General features: G+C 47.4%; 1 protein-coding gene across 5 annotated transcripts in view; it reads right to left on the reverse strand.

Annotated features, from left to right (window-relative positions):
• cdc42bpab (CDC42 binding protein kinase alpha (DMPK-like) b) overlaps positions 1-16,509 on the reverse strand; it is a 50,764-nt gene that overhangs the window by 18,654 nt on the left and 15,601 nt on the right. For all 5 annotated transcript variants that reach the window (XM_077017485.1, XM_077017484.1, XM_077017482.1 and 2 more), the window contains exons 2-16: positions 15,912-16,003; positions 13,405-13,488; positions 12,944-13,039; positions 11,461-11,609; positions 7,458-7,551; positions 7,151-7,351; positions 6,481-6,729; positions 5,498-5,577; positions 4,933-5,093; positions 4,617-4,739; positions 4,377-4,510; positions 3,783-4,025; positions 2,919-3,029; positions 819-1,081; positions 606-711 (exon numbers count right to left, since the gene is read on the reverse strand). In XM_077017485.1, coding sequence (XP_076873600.1) covers positions 606-711; positions 819-1,081; positions 2,919-3,029; positions 3,783-4,025; positions 4,377-4,510; positions 4,617-4,739; positions 4,933-5,093; positions 5,498-5,577; positions 6,481-6,729; positions 7,151-7,351; positions 7,458-7,551; positions 11,461-11,609; positions 12,944-13,039; positions 13,405-13,488; positions 15,912-16,003 — 2,186 coding nt within the window. The remainder of the gene's footprint in view (positions 1-605; positions 712-818; positions 1,082-2,918; positions 3,030-3,782; positions 4,026-4,376; positions 4,511-4,616; positions 4,740-4,932; positions 5,094-5,497; positions 5,578-6,480; positions 6,730-7,150; positions 7,352-7,457; positions 7,552-11,460; positions 11,610-12,943; positions 13,040-13,404; positions 13,489-15,911; positions 16,004-16,509) is intronic.

Genomic DNA, 16,509 nt, shown 5'->3' on the forward strand with positions numbered 1-16,509 from the left:
GTTGGTTCTGCTCTATGAATGGGTCTGTGGGTATAGAGGGTGGGGTTGGTTCTGCCCTATGAATGGGTCTGTGGGTATAGAGGGTGGAGTTGGTTCTGCTCTATGAATGGGTCTGTGGGTGTAGAGGGTGGGGTTGGTTCTGCTCTATGAATGGGTCTGTGGGTGTAGAGGGTGGAGTTGGTTCTGCTCTATGAATGGGTCTGTGGGTGTAGAGGGTGGGGTTGGTTCTGCTCTATGAATGGGTCTGTGGGTATAGAGGGTGGAGTTGGTTCTGCTCTATGAATGGGTCTGTGGGTATAGAGGATGGAGTTGGTTCTGCTCTATGAATGGGTCTGTGGGTGTAGAGGGTGGGGTTGGTTCTGCTCTATGAATGGGTCTGTGGGTATAGAGGGTGGAGTTGGTTCTGCTCTATGAATGGGTCTGTGGGTATAGAGGGTGGGGTTGGTTCTGCTCTGTGTATGGGTCTATGGGTGTAGAGGGTGGGGGTGGTTCTGCTCTGTGTATGGGTCTGTGGGTGTAGATTGGTATAATGGTATGGGTCTGTGGGTGGGGTTGGTTTGGCTCTATGTATGGGTCTGTGGGTGTAGAGGGTGGGGACGGCTCACCTTCTCCACCTCACTGCTCAGCTTCTTGTTTTCCTCCGTCAGAAGAAGCTTTTCCCGCTCATACTTCTGCTTGCATTCGGCCTCAAGCTCCTCACGCTCGTTTTGACTGACAAACAAATGCGCACACACAGTCAGAAATGTTGCTGGAGGTAAACAATTCCATAATTAACATTATCTAAAATAACGTAAACGCGTTGGCACGCGAGCGACTACCTCTCTCTCCGTGTCTTCTCCAGTTTGTCTTTGAGCACCAGCATCTCCTTCTGCAGTGTGAGGTGCTGGGCCTCGGTGTCGTGCACCTCCTTACGGAGGCCCTTCAGCTCGGAGCTGTGCTGGGTCTCACGTCGACCGAGCTCCTTCTCGTGTTGCGCCCCCTGCCTCTCTAGCTCCGCCCGCAGTCGCACCACCTCCTCTTGATGCTGCTGCCCCTGTGGGTCAGCCCCGGGGGCAGTGTGGGCGGGGCCTGTCTGCTTCAACTGCCAGAGGGGGAAAGGTGACTAGTTAATGGATCAGCTCAATTGTGCTTCTTCAATTGTTGACGTTATTGCAGAGAGCAGCTTTAGATCGATGTACGTCCATACCAATATATCATGTGTTAATCTGTATTGTGATACTGCCTTTACAATACCGATGACACAAGAGGTTGCAATATGCACATGAATCCTCAAAACCCATTTTGAACAAACACTGGCCATGACATAATCCCTCTGTGGGTCTTTGGACAAATTTAAATGTTCCTGTTCAAAATATGACAGGAAGACCATAAATGTGTTTGTTATTTTGTTATTAATATGTCACTTTATATAAAGTTATAAACGTACTTATAAACTGAGGAGATCGTAGCACAACAGAAGACATAAAATACATGTTAATGTACAAATGAAGAACTGGTGTGTGTGTGTAGTAGGGTTGCAACGGTATGAGATTTTCACGGTATGATAACCGTCTCAGAAAATACCGCGGTATCACGGTTATCACGGTATCACAGTTAGTTTGTATATTATTAAAAGATACACCGACCCTTAAAGAAATTACAAGTTATTTTTGTTCAATTAACTATTTATTGTAGAAACCTGGAACTATTGTATACAAAATGTGTCCTTTAAAAAAATAAGCTGTACACATGTTTATATAAATACTGCAAAATTAGAGAAACCTAAATCATGGATTTCAGTACAATTATTTAAGTTTAAATTATTTAATATCTGATAAACTCAGCCTGGGTCAGTGTCTGATCAACAACTGTTGTAAACGTCCGTTGTACTGCCAAGTTGGAATATAACCAGATACTGCAGGAAGAGAGGATTTATTTCTGACATCATCACAATAGAGATTTCTATTTTAAGGTTTTCACACCGAGTCTGGTTTTAACATATCAAAAACAGGTACGTTAGAATTTGAACGCATGTAAATTAATAGCGTCTTTCACATCCAGTGAAAGCAATGACCATAAAAAGCTAGGTTTATACTTTCACTAGTGACCGTAGCACGCGACTCCGCACAGTTCTTTTGTCTTACGTTAACAAATACGAGCCTCTTTTAATTCCAGGACAAAACATGAGAGAACGTGAAGACGTTAAGATTGGGCGTTTTGGAAATAAACAACCATTAAATAATGTGATGAAAAAGCGAATTATTTCGAGTATATGTATAAATATTTAACTTAATTAAGTTTAAGGTGCTGGGAAATATTGAAACGGACCTTTAAAGTGACGTACAAGTGTTTTAATTCCACCTTTTAAACGTGTATGAATCCTGCAAACGTGACTTTGTTCATTGCGCTGAGGCGCAGCGCGCAAAGTTACAAAATTCGAGAGGTGTACGACCTCGCGAATCGACAGCGCGCGAGACCCTCGCGCACGGGCGGAGCCACCGCGATTACGTCATTTTCGCCACTGATTTTAGTTTAGCTTTTTTTTTTGTAAAAAAATGTGTTAAGTCTGATGCACTTTCTGCCATTCTCACTGCTGTGTGCTGAGTAGCTGAACCGGAGCGGAGTTGCGCATGCGCGGGTCAGTTTCTCCGCTGGCTTGCTTTTTACCGGTAATAAGCAAACGCACACGGTATGATAACCGTGCATTTTAATACCGTGGTATACCGTGAAACCGGTTACCGCTGCAACCCTAGTGTGTAGTGTGTGTGTGTTAGGTGTTAGTGTGTGAATGATGAAGTCAGTCAGGAACAAGTGTTAGCATGTGAATGCCGGTGTTAGTGTGGAACGTGTGTTAGTGCGTAGAGTGGGTGTTGGCGTGACGTTGTTGTTGGCGTGTGGAGTGGGTGTTGTCATGACGCTGATGTTGGCTTGTGTCGGACCTTCAGGGCCTCCAGCTCGTCCTCCAGCTGTCTGCTCTGGTTCTCAGTCCTCTCCCGCTGTTTACGCAGCTTCTGGACTTCAGTCTTCCACTCGTCAGCCTGGACCTCCAGCTGTGGATCACACCAAACCCACAGTCCTGCTACAAACGCTCCAGCACAACTGCTCACCCAGGACCCTAGTCCCACCCACCACGTCTTAACTGGAGTTTGTGGGGTCGTTTATGAGCCCCTGTGCGTCAACAGACAGTAAAATTGCTTTTAGAGACTCTAATATGGAGCACCTAATGGGGCATGATGAGATGCCATTATTTCTATTAGAGAGCTTCACTGGGATGAAATTCTATCCCTACTCCACCCATCCCTGACATCCCTACCATCACCTTCACCCATACCCATGTCACATAGCAACCCCCCCTCCCCCCGAGAGAGGTGACGCCTCTTAACTGTGGTCAGAACGCCTCTGAATGTAGAAGAGAATGTTGAACCTAAAACTGAAATATAGTTCAGTGCCCTGTGAACGTGCACAGGAGGGTGACCTCAAACAAGCCAGCAGCACTCCTGTATCTGTACACGACATCCTCAGCCTGCACTGCTGCAACATATTTATGTTAAAGAGACACACAGCAAATCTCATAGCTCACGACCTTTAAAATGGCATTAGGGCTTCTGGCATCTCCACACACCCAGCTGCCTGCTTTCCTGGGCCCTTCTGGGTGCTGGATTAGCACGCCTGTTCCTCAAAGCCATCATGTTCTTCAGCACACAACCCCAAAAAGCAATTCTACTTCTTTCGGAACTAACGATCCAGGCTTGTGGGAGGAGCTAGCAGGACTAGGGCGGGGCTAGCAGGTGGAGGACTCTCACCTCCTTGCGGGCCCTCTCGGCTTTACGCGCCTCCAGTCTCAGCGCCTCCAGTTTCTGTGACAGACCCTCGACCTCCTCCTCTTTGTCGCGGACCTGGCGCGAGAGCCGCTGGCGGAAGGAATGCAGCTCGGTCAGCCGCTCGTTGAGCTCCGAGAACTCCTGCATGGCCATCTTCCTCTGGCTGTGCGCCTCCTTCAGCTCCTTGCCCTGGTTTTTCAGCTTCTCCTCTGACGCCAGCAGCCCCTGCAGGGGAACAGGGAGCCTGGCTGGAAGCGCGCACGCTAACGCTAATTGCGCAGATGCTGGAGATTAGCCTCTCAAACATGCTAGCTGAACGGCTATGCTAACAGTTGAGGTAGGTGTAGGAACCACCATTATCGTTAATGTAGTGTCTAGTCCTACCGTGCTGTTGTTTCATGTCAAATGTAGGATCGTGTCTTGGAGATTTAATTTAACAAGGATTTAATTCCTTGTTTTAACTGACTCGCAGAGACCTGAGTAACTTCTTCACGCTAAAGAACACAGTAGCGGCTCCCAGCGACTGACTAGCTGAACTCTACAGGACTACTAATTCTCCTGCTGGTCAGTGCCTACCTTTTGCAGGTCCACATTCTCCTGCATCACGGTCTTGAGCTGTTTCTCCAGGGTCTTGATGGTCTTGGAGGAGTCTTCCAGATCTCGACGCGCCAAGGTGGCTTCCTCCAACTGCTGCTCCAGCTGACCCGAGTCTGACACACAACACGTGACCCCACGTGACCCCACATGATCGTCCACAGAACGCTCTGCCCACTGGCACAGACTGATCGTTCACGTGAGCAAGCTTGAACTGTTTACCTGCAATCTGCTTTTTCAAGATGTCTATCTCACTCTTCAGGCTCCTGATCTCCACCTCTTTGTTGCCATTGACTGGCACTTCGGAGTGAGGGTACTGCAGGGCCTGAACTGTCTGGGTGGACTCTGGACAGGGGACATGGGGGACAGGGGACAGTTATCAGTGTGCAAGTGTGTTGGCTCTGACCACATCCATGTGTATGTGTGTTTATTCTGCTTTTGTGTGTACTTGTATCTGTATACGTGTGTACGCATGTGTGTGTGTGTGTGTGTGTGTGTGTGTGTGTGTGTGTGTGTGTGTGTGTGCGTGTGCTCCCACCCTGAAGCTTGCGACTGAGTTCGGTCTTCTCCTGCTCCAGGCGACGGATCCTCCTCTCGTAGGCTTCTGAGGCCAGACTGTCCTCCAGACACTTTTGGAGCCCTGCGTCCACCTGGCCAGAGAACCCACTGTCCCGCAGACAACCACGGTCCGACAGACAGCTACACACACAATGCCCCCAGCAACAAACATGCACACACAGACAAATACACACACACCCCAACACACAAATACACACACATACACACACACACTCAATTTTTAAACTAGCTACATAACAAATCCACTAAGAAACACCAACATACATATATATTTTTTCTTAGTCCTCATATATCAAGTCTCAGGTTAGTTGTAGTCGGAGCTCTCAGAATCTGCTTGCTTCCCCATCATTTACAAAGGAAAACAAAAAATCGCACAAACATTTCCACACAAAAGCCACATCATTCAAAAAATGAAGGATCTAGGATTACAGCTAACTCGTGGTTCGGTTGGGTAGCTGGGCGGCACACACAAATGTCTGCTAATCCTCAGCCATGTGGGCGGGGACTCTGGAGTGAGCCCTCACCATTTACTAGTGTAGGTGAATCCCACGAAGGGGAGGTGGTGTCCGGAGAAGGCCGTGTGGGAGGGCGGCGGCATCGTTTCCTACGGCAACAACAATCACCATGTAACACACCACTTACACTGAGAGGTGACACACGATCAAAGGAACTGTGATAACAAGTCCATCCTAACGAGCTTGTGCTCAGATTGCAATTATACAGTAACAACTGCAGGAGTCAACTTCTCCACAGGGAAATACTGTAATGTTTATAATTATAGGTAAAAAGGATATGTATTCATGTCTCAACTGCCCTAAAACTTTGTTAATTTGGAGGGTCAGACATCCCTAATCCACCCCCCACCCAATAGAACCATGTTAAAGCCAGCAGAGCTGATAGCATGTACTGAGGGCTAACAGTCGTGCTGGCACGGTCAACATCACACGGCAATCTCAATGAAGCACGAAGATCACCTTTGAAGTTAGACATGCCGGAGTCTGTGCCAGTGAGATCTCATTCATGCCGAGGCACGGTGTTGAGAAGTATCGCCAGTGTTCTGACACTGCGTGCATTATTTAACACCTGACGACTCTTGGCACAGGGTACCAGAACATCTCAGAACGTCCTTCAAGGCCTTATCCTCTGAAACACCATCTTGTTTTATTAATTAATTTATTTTTGGACAAGTGAGATTGAGACAGAGATGCAACAAAGAGTGAAGTCTAGCAGAGGATCAGTCTGTAGCTGTCTCAGAGCTTCTATCAGAAAGACATAGAGGTGTGATCTCAGAGCTTCTATCAGAAAGACATAGAGGTGTGATCTCAGAGCGTCTATCAGAAAGACATAGAGGCCTGATCTCAGAGCTTCTATCAGAAAGGTGTAGATGTCTGATCTTAAAGCTCCTATCAGAAGGGCACAGAGGTCAGATCTCAGAACTTCTGTCAGAAAGGTCTAATGTCTGAGTATCACACAAATAGGGAGCAGCGAAACGCCGAGCAACATATACCGAGTTCTTGAGGCAGTCGTCTTCCACGTCGAAGTTGGACGTGTCCGTTGGGCTGCTCACTTCGGGGACGTAGGGGGCCTCGCAGGAGCGGATGTTGTCCCACTCGATGCCCGTGAAGAATGGGTGCCGCCTGAAGTCATCGATGCCGTACTGGCCGAGCCGGTGTTCTCGGGAGCAGATCAATCGCTGCATCAGGTCCTTGGCCTCCTCAGACACATCGCCCCCGTGTGGCGGGAACTGGAAGCGCTCCTGGGGAGGACAAGCGCTAGGGTGAGCGGAGGGCCGAGCTCACGTCTACTCGAGAACGCTTGTGCACGGCGGGCTAAAAGAACAGACCCAGCTGACAAGTGGCTCCAGCGCTTAGAGTATGAAAACAAGACTAAAACCAGGGAAGGGTTACCTACCGTGCTGTAGAGGGTTAATTACCTCTTTGTGAAGGGTAAATTACCTCCATGTTAAAGGTTAATTATCTCGTTGACGGTGAGATGACAAATCCAGAATAATGTAGTAATGGAAAGACAAAAAGTGTTTAAAGCTAAGAAAGGTGAAAATATTTAACACTTTTACAAGGTAGAGCTGGCAGAATAACTCCGGCTGCACCGCTTAGCTACTTCTTAAGACCTTTATATTTTTCAGTTCAATAATATGAGGATTTCACATGCGTGTTCACCTTGTGGTTCATGATCTTGCCGTAGGTCTCGACCAGCGACTCGGCGTAGAAGGGCGTCTCTCCGTACAGCATCTCGTACATGCACACGCCCAGAGACCACCAGTCACACTCCGGCCCATACATGCCCTTGCCGTCCTCCATGGCCTGCAGGATCTCAGGGGAGATGTAGTCGGGCGTTCCCACAGCAACCGATGACTGCACCTGCCAGGGGACCAGCCGGGAGGTCAGACCCTTGCTGGTCCGCAAGACTGACCCCCAAGGAAGAGCTCACGACACCAAGCACAAGCACGGATGCATGAGGACTCACCGTTCCATCATCCGAGAGTCGGAGGCAGGAGCCGAAGTCAGCCAAGCGGATGTGACCGTTCACGTCCATCAGGATATTGTCTGGCTTGATGTCCCTGAAAGTATATTTATATATATTTATTTATAAAACAAAGCATTGTAGACATGTCAAGTCTGTGTGGATCCTAACTGATCCCCCTCCTTATTCACTGGCATGCCTGTGTGGATCCTGATTGGCTTCCTCCTTATTCACTGGCAAGCCTGTGTGGATCCTGACTGGTCCCTTTTTTATTCACTGGCATGCCTGTGTGGATCCCGATTGGTTCCCGCCTCCTTTACTGGCTTCCAAGCTCCAGTTTTCCAGCTGGCAGCATTTAGTCCTCTAATTACAAACTAGCTGTGCAGCCATGCTAAGAACAAACTATGTCAATGTGTCTTCACCACAGTGTTGATATCAATCCCGAGAGGGTTTGGACCCACTAGACTGTTGTGATCTTGACAATGACAATTACACGGCTGGCAGAGTTTTGGATCTGTGTTGTTGCAAGTGCTTATGGGTAACTGCCTGAACCATCCTAAAATCAAAGCAACAGAGATGGAGTCCAGCACACCACTGCTCAAAAGTCTGGAATCACTAGTCAATGTGTTAAAACAATCATTTAATTCAATAATAAATAATAAAAGAGAAAATTAAAAACAGCACCATATAACACTGATTTTTTATTCAGTAGCATTTTGAGCAGTTTTTGAAGGTTTTTGAAACAGATTAAGTGAACAGCACTATACTTATGGTTATTACTATAGTATATGTATCTGCCACTACCATCAGGTTCAAATCTATTCATGTAATATACTGTATGTATTTTCCACAAAATAATGTATCACAATAACATTTTATATTATTTAAAACGTGTACAGTGATTCCCAAATTCGAGTGAGAATGATCTCCAGCAGGGTCTGCAAAACAGCAACTGATCTGACAGGCATCACACTGATGTAGAAACCACAGTTTCTCCTCCCCTCCCCCAGTGAGGGGGTCCAGAGACCACAGGCCGAAGTTGATCAGCGCACTCTTAAAGCTACCGTCATTGATGTTTTGGTTCTTGCTAGAGTCCACCAGACTTAGCCACCAAATGAGTCCCCCACCTAGCATTTCTCTGAAAAGTGTGTGTGTGTGTGTGTGTGTGTGTGTGTGTTGCACTGAGGTGAGATGGACACTGTCCTATGACAGCAATGAAGAGAGGGCATGGGTTAGAAATCTTACCCAACTTAGCATTTCACCCACTGTTCATGTGTAACGCTGGGTGTGGGCGGAAGGAGGAGACACGGATCCTTCTTTTTGCAGCCAACGTCACTGCTTTTATTTAACATAAGCGCTTAGACAGCGCACACAGAAACACTTATACGAACACGTAACGTGGAGAATCAGACAACGACAAGCACAAGACACTGCGCGAACGCACATTAAATAGACAGACAACATGAGCCCCGAGTGATTACGAGACGTTCCACAGGTGGGACGGATGAACACACAAACAAACCACACCCACGAGAATCCACTGACGCAGACGGCAAGACGCAGACGACGTAAACACACGCCCACAGGGAAGGGTCCGGAGCTGTTCCGTGACATCATGACACCCCCAAAATCATTCTACCTGACACAGGGTTAATAAATGGGCAAATGTCTAAAGTGGTGTTCAAGAGATCAAAATCATATATTGTGCCCTTTTTAAAGTGCCAAACCTTAAACTTTTGCGGGGATAGAAAAATGGCTAGAAAAATTACTTTAAGGAAAACATTTTTATGCTAAGCTAAGATGGCTACACCTGCCCTCTCTTTTAGCACCGATGCTAAGCTAAGACGACTAGATCTGCCCTCTCTCTTAGCACCTATGCTAAACTAAGATGGTTAGGCCTGCCCTCTCTCAGCAGCTATGCTAAGCTAAGATGGCTAGACCTGCCCTCTCTCTTAGCACCTATGCTAAACTAAGATGGCTAGACCTGCCACTGGTTTGTGGAGAGAGGTGGAGCAGCAGGGAGGTGTAGCCAATATCACGGATGCTAATTGGCCTGCTTCATCCCAGACTGCGGGCTTCAGAGATAGCACCTCAGCTCAGAGGAATAGGGAGGTAATCCCCTCTAACACCAAAGCCCATCTGTAACAGCCATGTGGGTATGCCTGAGGCCGAGAGAGAGAGAGCGAGAGAGCGAGAGAGAGAGAGCGAGAGAGAGAGAGAGAGAGAGAGGCTCTCAGCGGCTGATGTCAGCATGCACGGTTCTTGATGAGCTCACCTGCACATTCAAGCACTTTTTTAAAGAATGTGCCGGTATCCATAGCACCCTTCTACGATCTGCCTGGCAACAAGCACCACGTGGATGCTCAGGAACAGGAAGCCACCTTTCTGAAGGTTCCGGAACATTCACCGTGTTTCCTTCCAACGATGGGGGGTTCAGCATCCCTGGGACCAGCACTTTGAGCACTGGTCGATAATATAGCAATATCGTATCTTTCATTAACAGCCCTTCACACACACACACACACACACACACACACACACACACACACACACACACACACACACACACACACACATATACACTCCACTGACTACTCAGCCCCAAGGGACAAATGCAGCTGTGTGGTTGAAGCTCTTCAGGCGTAGAGGCCTGAAAACCCTCACCCCAGCCCCTGTGAGATAGAGGACCACGAGAGGGTTAATCCCCTCAGCTAGAGATCTGGATGTCTGCAAGACTATAGCTTGAATGTATAGTTTGCAAAAAGGGCAAAATGAAGAAACAAATCTTGAAGATGAAAGTAATCAAGAGAATATGTTTGGTTGCATTAAGCTAAACTAAAGAGACCAACCAAGAGCCAGTCAGTGTAAAGTAACCTGAAAGCCAAAGTTGTAAGAACACTTTTGCAGTATTGTTTTAGCAGAAATAGTCACTCATTGGTTATTTTTATACTCTCTCTCTCTCTCTCTCTCTCTCTCTCTCACACACACACACACACACACACACACACACAGTCCTATTCCATGCTCTCAGGGGACTGCCAAGCTGTCCCCACCCTCCTAAAGCCAGACATGCCAGGCCTTCACAGGAGGAGAGCTGACCACACCTCCAACCTCATCTGACCACACCTCCAACATCATCTGACCACACCTTCAACTCCATAATTACTGCCTCACCATCCCTCCCCACCAGCTCACTCAGACAACCCCAAAAACAGCTTACAATTACTACTGAAAGAAAAGAATGTGTGTGCATGTGAGTGTGTGTATCTATGAGAGGAGTGAGCATATACACATGAGGTAGAGTGAGTGTGTGTGTGTGTGTGTGTGTGTGTGTGTGTGTGTGTGTGTGTGTGTGTGTGTGTGTGTGCGTGGAGAGTATGAGGGTTTGTGCATTTCTCTCTGCGAGATCAATGAATCTAACCGCACACCCAAAGTCCCACTCCTCACAATCACAAACACATCAATCATGAGAGCTCTCAAAACTACTGGTGCCTGTCTTTATGCAAATGACCTCAGGCCACTTCCTGTGACAGCTGGAGACTGGCAGTAGCCCCAGAATTCCTAGCAGTACCAGCACCTCTGAGCACAGTCAAAATACAACTGAAGCCATTTTGTGCAAAAGCCCTCATGCAGTTTGCCTTTGTGAAGTAGCAAGCTCACCTTAGACCTAAAAATCTCGGTAAACATCATTCTTGGAGCAACGTTAGGTTAAAGCCATTTAATTAGCGCTAATTAACATGACTTGTTGTTTAATTAACATTAAGTTAAGGCACAATGCCTCACTTAAACCGGACTGGTGTGGACTTCACAAGAGTAGAAACACGCACAACTAAAGCTAATGAGGCATTCTACAACTCAAAAAAAGCGTAAGATTACACGACTCCAGAGGCCGAGCACCACCTCACACTCAAGGACAGGGCGGGGTGAAGCATGGGTTGTGGGGTGAGGGGCGTGTCATGGGACTGGGGGTGGAGCAACCGAGCATGGTAGGGTAAGTGTGTCTCACCTGTGGACGTAGTGAAGCTGGTGCACAGAGTGGATGGCCAGCACCATCTCCGCCAGGTAGAACCTGGCCATGTCTTCAGGCAAGCGGTCCTCAAACTTGCTGAGCAAGGTCAACAGATCTCCGCCTACGTAGTAGTCCATCACCAGGTACTTCAGTCACAGAGAGAGAGAAAGAGAGAGAAAGAGAGAGAGAGAATGTGAGAAGGGGAGGGGAGAGAATGCAGATCCATGAGTCAGTCAGAAAGAGACCCAAACAGCAAGCTCTCCACATATCCTCTCTTACATGCACACTTTCAATGCAATCATGGAATGATAGTGTTTCCTGTTTCCACAAAAATCACAATCTCTGAAACATTTGACTGAATTTACTGCCCGCATTTCCCACCCCCCTCTTCCTCTTCCAGCCAGTCCTATTCAACACACAGAGCACCTCCTCCTCTCTGCACCACCTCTTCTTTGACCTTTTCCAGAGTCATTGTTCTTCACAGCTCAGTCGAGGTTCAAACCAGAGGGGAAACACACTGCCACCTGCTGCACCTGCCCCTGTTCACACACTCACACCACGGCTCACCATCTCTCTCTCCCCCCTGTTCACACACTCACACCACGACTCACCATCTCTCTCTCCCCCCTGTTCACACACTCACCCCACGACTCACCATCTCTCTCTCCCCCCTGTTCACACACTCACACCACGGCTCACCATCTCTCTCTCTCTCCCCTGTTCACACACTCACACCACGGTTCACCATCTCTCTCTCCCCCCTGTTCACACACTCACACCACGGCTCACCATCTCTCTCTCTCTCCCCTGTTCACACACTCACACCACGGCTCACCCTCTCTCTCTCCCATACAAGTCCTCTCCTGTACTCTCATTTCTGTCTCCTGTGCTAAACATCTCCCATATTCTCAGCTCGGTCTCCTCAGCTACATTTGTGCCTGTGCGGCTCATCGCAGTAAGCTGCAATCAGCACACTTCATTTTCCATTGAGCCTGTACGTATGCACATCAAACCAGCTGCAGGATTTTTCACTGACTTTCATCACATTTATTAATTACTGAATATTAGCTAATCTGTAACAATAATCACATTTATCATCTGCTGAAATGGTACAGCCGTAATGGATAAACTGTAACAGTACCCCTCTCCAAATATAACCCTAGGAATGGAAAACTCTTTCTCCCTCAGTGAGGCTGTGAGGCTGACACTCTCCACTACATCACACCAGTTGCGAGACCATTTCCCCTGAAACGTCCCATGACACCAAATTCAGGAATGACAGTTTCCAAACCCAAAGCTTATCTGTCATCAACAGGCAGCGAGCACAGAAATCACTTTTCATGCTTTCACTAAACCGTTTGAATAAACCCAGAGACCACAAAGACCCCTGACATTTTTACTGGTCTTCTCTTTTATAAACCACAGTCAATATCATCACAGTCAAGCAACATTATTATTAGCCCTGATGGGAATTTCTCACCAAGTTGTTCTCGTCCTGAAATGCATAATGCAACGTCGTGATCCACTGGCTATCCCCGTTCACCAGCACATCCCGCTCCTCCCGAAAGCATGCCGTCTAAGGAAGGGGTGGTGAAAGGTCAAAGGTCAACCTCTGTCTTCACAGTCAAGTGCACTGATCACCCCTCCCCACCCCACCTCTACAAAATGGAGCCATATGCTTATGGAAGGAAGCACAGTGGGTGTTGGTGATGGCATCCCGTGCCATAAGTGTCGGTCAGAAACGCAGCTTCTGCATGGTAAACCTCAAGGACGGCAGCCCAGGAGAATAACAAACTGATGAATGAGCCGATGTAAATGTGGGAAAGTGTGATGTCGGCAGGTCCGAACGCTGCACGTTTGATTGGGGAAATGGCGCGCTGTGACTAAGCTTGAGAAACAACTGAGCTAGGTGGAACTGTCGAGCTGTGATGTCTCGCTCACCTCGGCCCTCTTAAGCATCTCCCACTTGTTGAGGATCTTCATGGCGAACACTTTGTCTGCATTCTTCACCTTCACGACGGCCACCTGCAAACAACAGCACCTTTAGTGTTAACAACAGGCCAAAAAAACGACCTTTCCCAGCAGGCCAAAATGAATCTTTCCCAGCAGGCCTAAATGATGCCTTCACAACAGCAGTCAGCCTTCTCAACAAACCACCAACAAATAAGCAGTACTGATCTTCCCTTGATGTTCAGGGTTGCATGGGGTCTCTCTTTTGGCCAACTGATCAACTGGCCCACAGCTTTGAGGCACAAAGGGATTATAATCGTGAAGAGAATACAGAGCTTAGAGCTTAAACCTTAAACCTTAAACCTCAGCATGTTCATTCAAGAATGTTTCCTGGCAGTAACAAGCTTTGATATGTTTATGACTGAGGAAAGGACAAACGTTTATGGAGCCAAACCTAAAAGTGAGGGTAAACCTAAGTGGAAAAAGTCTAGATTCTTTCCAACACCATCCACGAATGAACAAGCTGTTAAAATACTAATGCAAATACTCTTCTGAGATCTTCTGAAACATTTAAAAACTATTAAAAAGCTCCTATAGTGTGTGACACCATTATCTCTGCTGAATAAATTCTTGACATGGCCTACGGACATATGAATAAGACAACATTACAGTTTTCTACTAGGAGATTACAGGCCAGGGCACACGTGAGAACACACGCGAGAGCACATTCAGGGTACAGTACACGCCAGGGCACACGCCAGGGCACACGCCATGGCACATGCTATAATGGTCGTTGAGGTCTGGGATCGAAGAGCAACAGCTGCACTTGTGGCTTGGGCAGTGTGGGGGTTGTCCAGGAACAGCGTGATGACCTCATTCCTACCCTGGTATCTCCTTGCTCCTACCCTGATATCTCCTCGAGCCTACCCTGATATCTCCTCGAGCCTACCCTGGTATCTCCTCGCTCCTACCCTGGTATCTCCTCGCTCCTACCCTGGTATCTCCACGCTCCTACCCTGGTATCTCCTCGCTCCTACCCTGGTATCTCCTCGCTCCTACCCTGGTTTCTCCTCGCTCCTACCCTGGTATCTCCTCATCGGACTGCTTCCTCAGACCTAAAGCAAACAATGTGGCTGCTTAACTGTAGCTTGGCATGCACTGACAGTAGACACACATGCAATATAACGTGTATTAAACCAATTTTTGTGCTGGATTTCCAGGAGCTGCTGGTTCCAGCTGGACAGCCTGGAGTGTCTCACAAACCCAAACAAGCACAAAATAACAGCTCACAATTTGCAATTATGACTAAATAATTGGCCATTATCCTTCATCCTGTTCAGTCACCTTTTGAACCAGAAAAAAGGGCTGAGCTGGGAACAAATTGATCAGGTCTTTTGGTGCACACTATAGCTCAGCTAGCACCTCAGCTGAACTCTAGCGTGCACAAAAAGACCTGATCAATCTCTAGATGTGCTTGTACAGACTGTCCTGGCTACCTCAGCTGCGATGCTTCTTTCGTCAAAAAGGCAGAATTCTGAAAGCTCCAATTACAATCGGAAAGAACAACAAGGTATACGCATATTCCCCAGACCTTAACGCCAAGCAGGCAAACCTGGCACAGAGCCCCGATCAAAAGGTCAGTTGAACCAAGCGTGGGGTTTTAACACTGGGCTCTTCTCCAGACCCTCCTGGTTCACAGGCTCTGGACTCACCAGCCCTGGTGTGTCATCCAATATGGCTGGCTTCCTTGGCAAGCACACCTGTCTGCCAAATGTTCCCCAGTGACAACATTAGGTCAGGTGACATTATAGAAAATGCCCTTAAATGCCTGAAGCACTTTCGCGGAATGAGACCAAATGTGAGAATGTCTTTTAACCAAAAAATCTTCCAATGTGTGAAAGACATGAGCACACTCAAAAACACTCAAAACAAGACTGAGGAACTGTGCTCAACACACTTGATTACACTTGATTAGCTTTTTTTAATTTTAGCATCTGGCATTTCTATTTACAACCAAAAACATTCTTGCAAATTAGAAATCACAAAAGATTTAGATCACGCTGAGCTTTTATTTAACGCCCTACAAGCAGCTGTGACTACAGAAACCTTCTCTGTGTATCTCAAAGATGGCCCCTTAGGCTAAGATCTAATGCCACAAGTGTAGTGTGCCTATAAAACAGCAGCACACACCCAAATGGAATCCACCCTCTCCCAACGATGAAGGGATTCATGGGGAAAATGTACAGTCATCTCTTTTTTTGGGTAGAATAAGATACTTTTTTAGAACTTGTACAACACCATCACACAGCACAGTCTATGGTGTTTTAACACAGTTCTTCTGAGACATACACAAGTGTTTATATGTATCATTATTTATATGCTACATATATTACATTTATAAGTTATTTATGTATCTCCTGCTCTATAACCAGGAACTATGAGATGTAAAGAGCTTGTCATGAATCACATGATCGTGAAGGTGAAACGTGCACACGCACCTCTCCAAAAGCTCCTCGACCAATCACCTTCAAGATCTCAAAGTCCTCCTTGTGCAGGCGCATCTGTTTCACCTTGGAGGTGAAGGGTTTGGCTGTGGAGGGACACACAGGAGAACATCAGCAAAACAGGAAACAGCACCAGAACGGCGTCATCACCAACACGGAACCGCACCGCTAATGTTGCAACTGCCTGAAAGCTAAAGACGTTGAGATTAAATATCACAGACACATAAAGGTCCCTGAAGAGGGAGCATGTGAACAAAATAGGGGACACCACATGTTAAGGGTGCAAGAGGACACGGCCACGAGTCCCGTGGCCTGCGTTAACCAGGCCCTCCACAGAGCGGCACGGCGTGGGAACACAGCCCGGCGGGGGCGTATCAGGCCGGCAGCATGATAAGAAAGGTCCTCTGCCTTTTCTTTAACATCCAGAACACGAACACGCCGCCCACACTTTCTGTTTGTGCTGCTCCTTTGTGCCACAGAACCTTGAACATGCCCCCTCTCACTCCAGCATGGGAGATACATCTGCAAGAAGGACTCACATTGCAGAATGGTGTCACTCACAACAGGTTTGGGACACCCACAAGAAGAGCTT

This window comes from Brachyhypopomus gauderio, chromosome 9 (genome assembly GCF_052324685.1).
Source record: "Brachyhypopomus gauderio isolate BG-103 chromosome 9, BGAUD_0.2, whole genome shotgun sequence".
NCBI classification, from domain to species: Eukaryota; Metazoa; Chordata; class Actinopteri; order Gymnotiformes; family Hypopomidae; genus Brachyhypopomus; species Brachyhypopomus gauderio.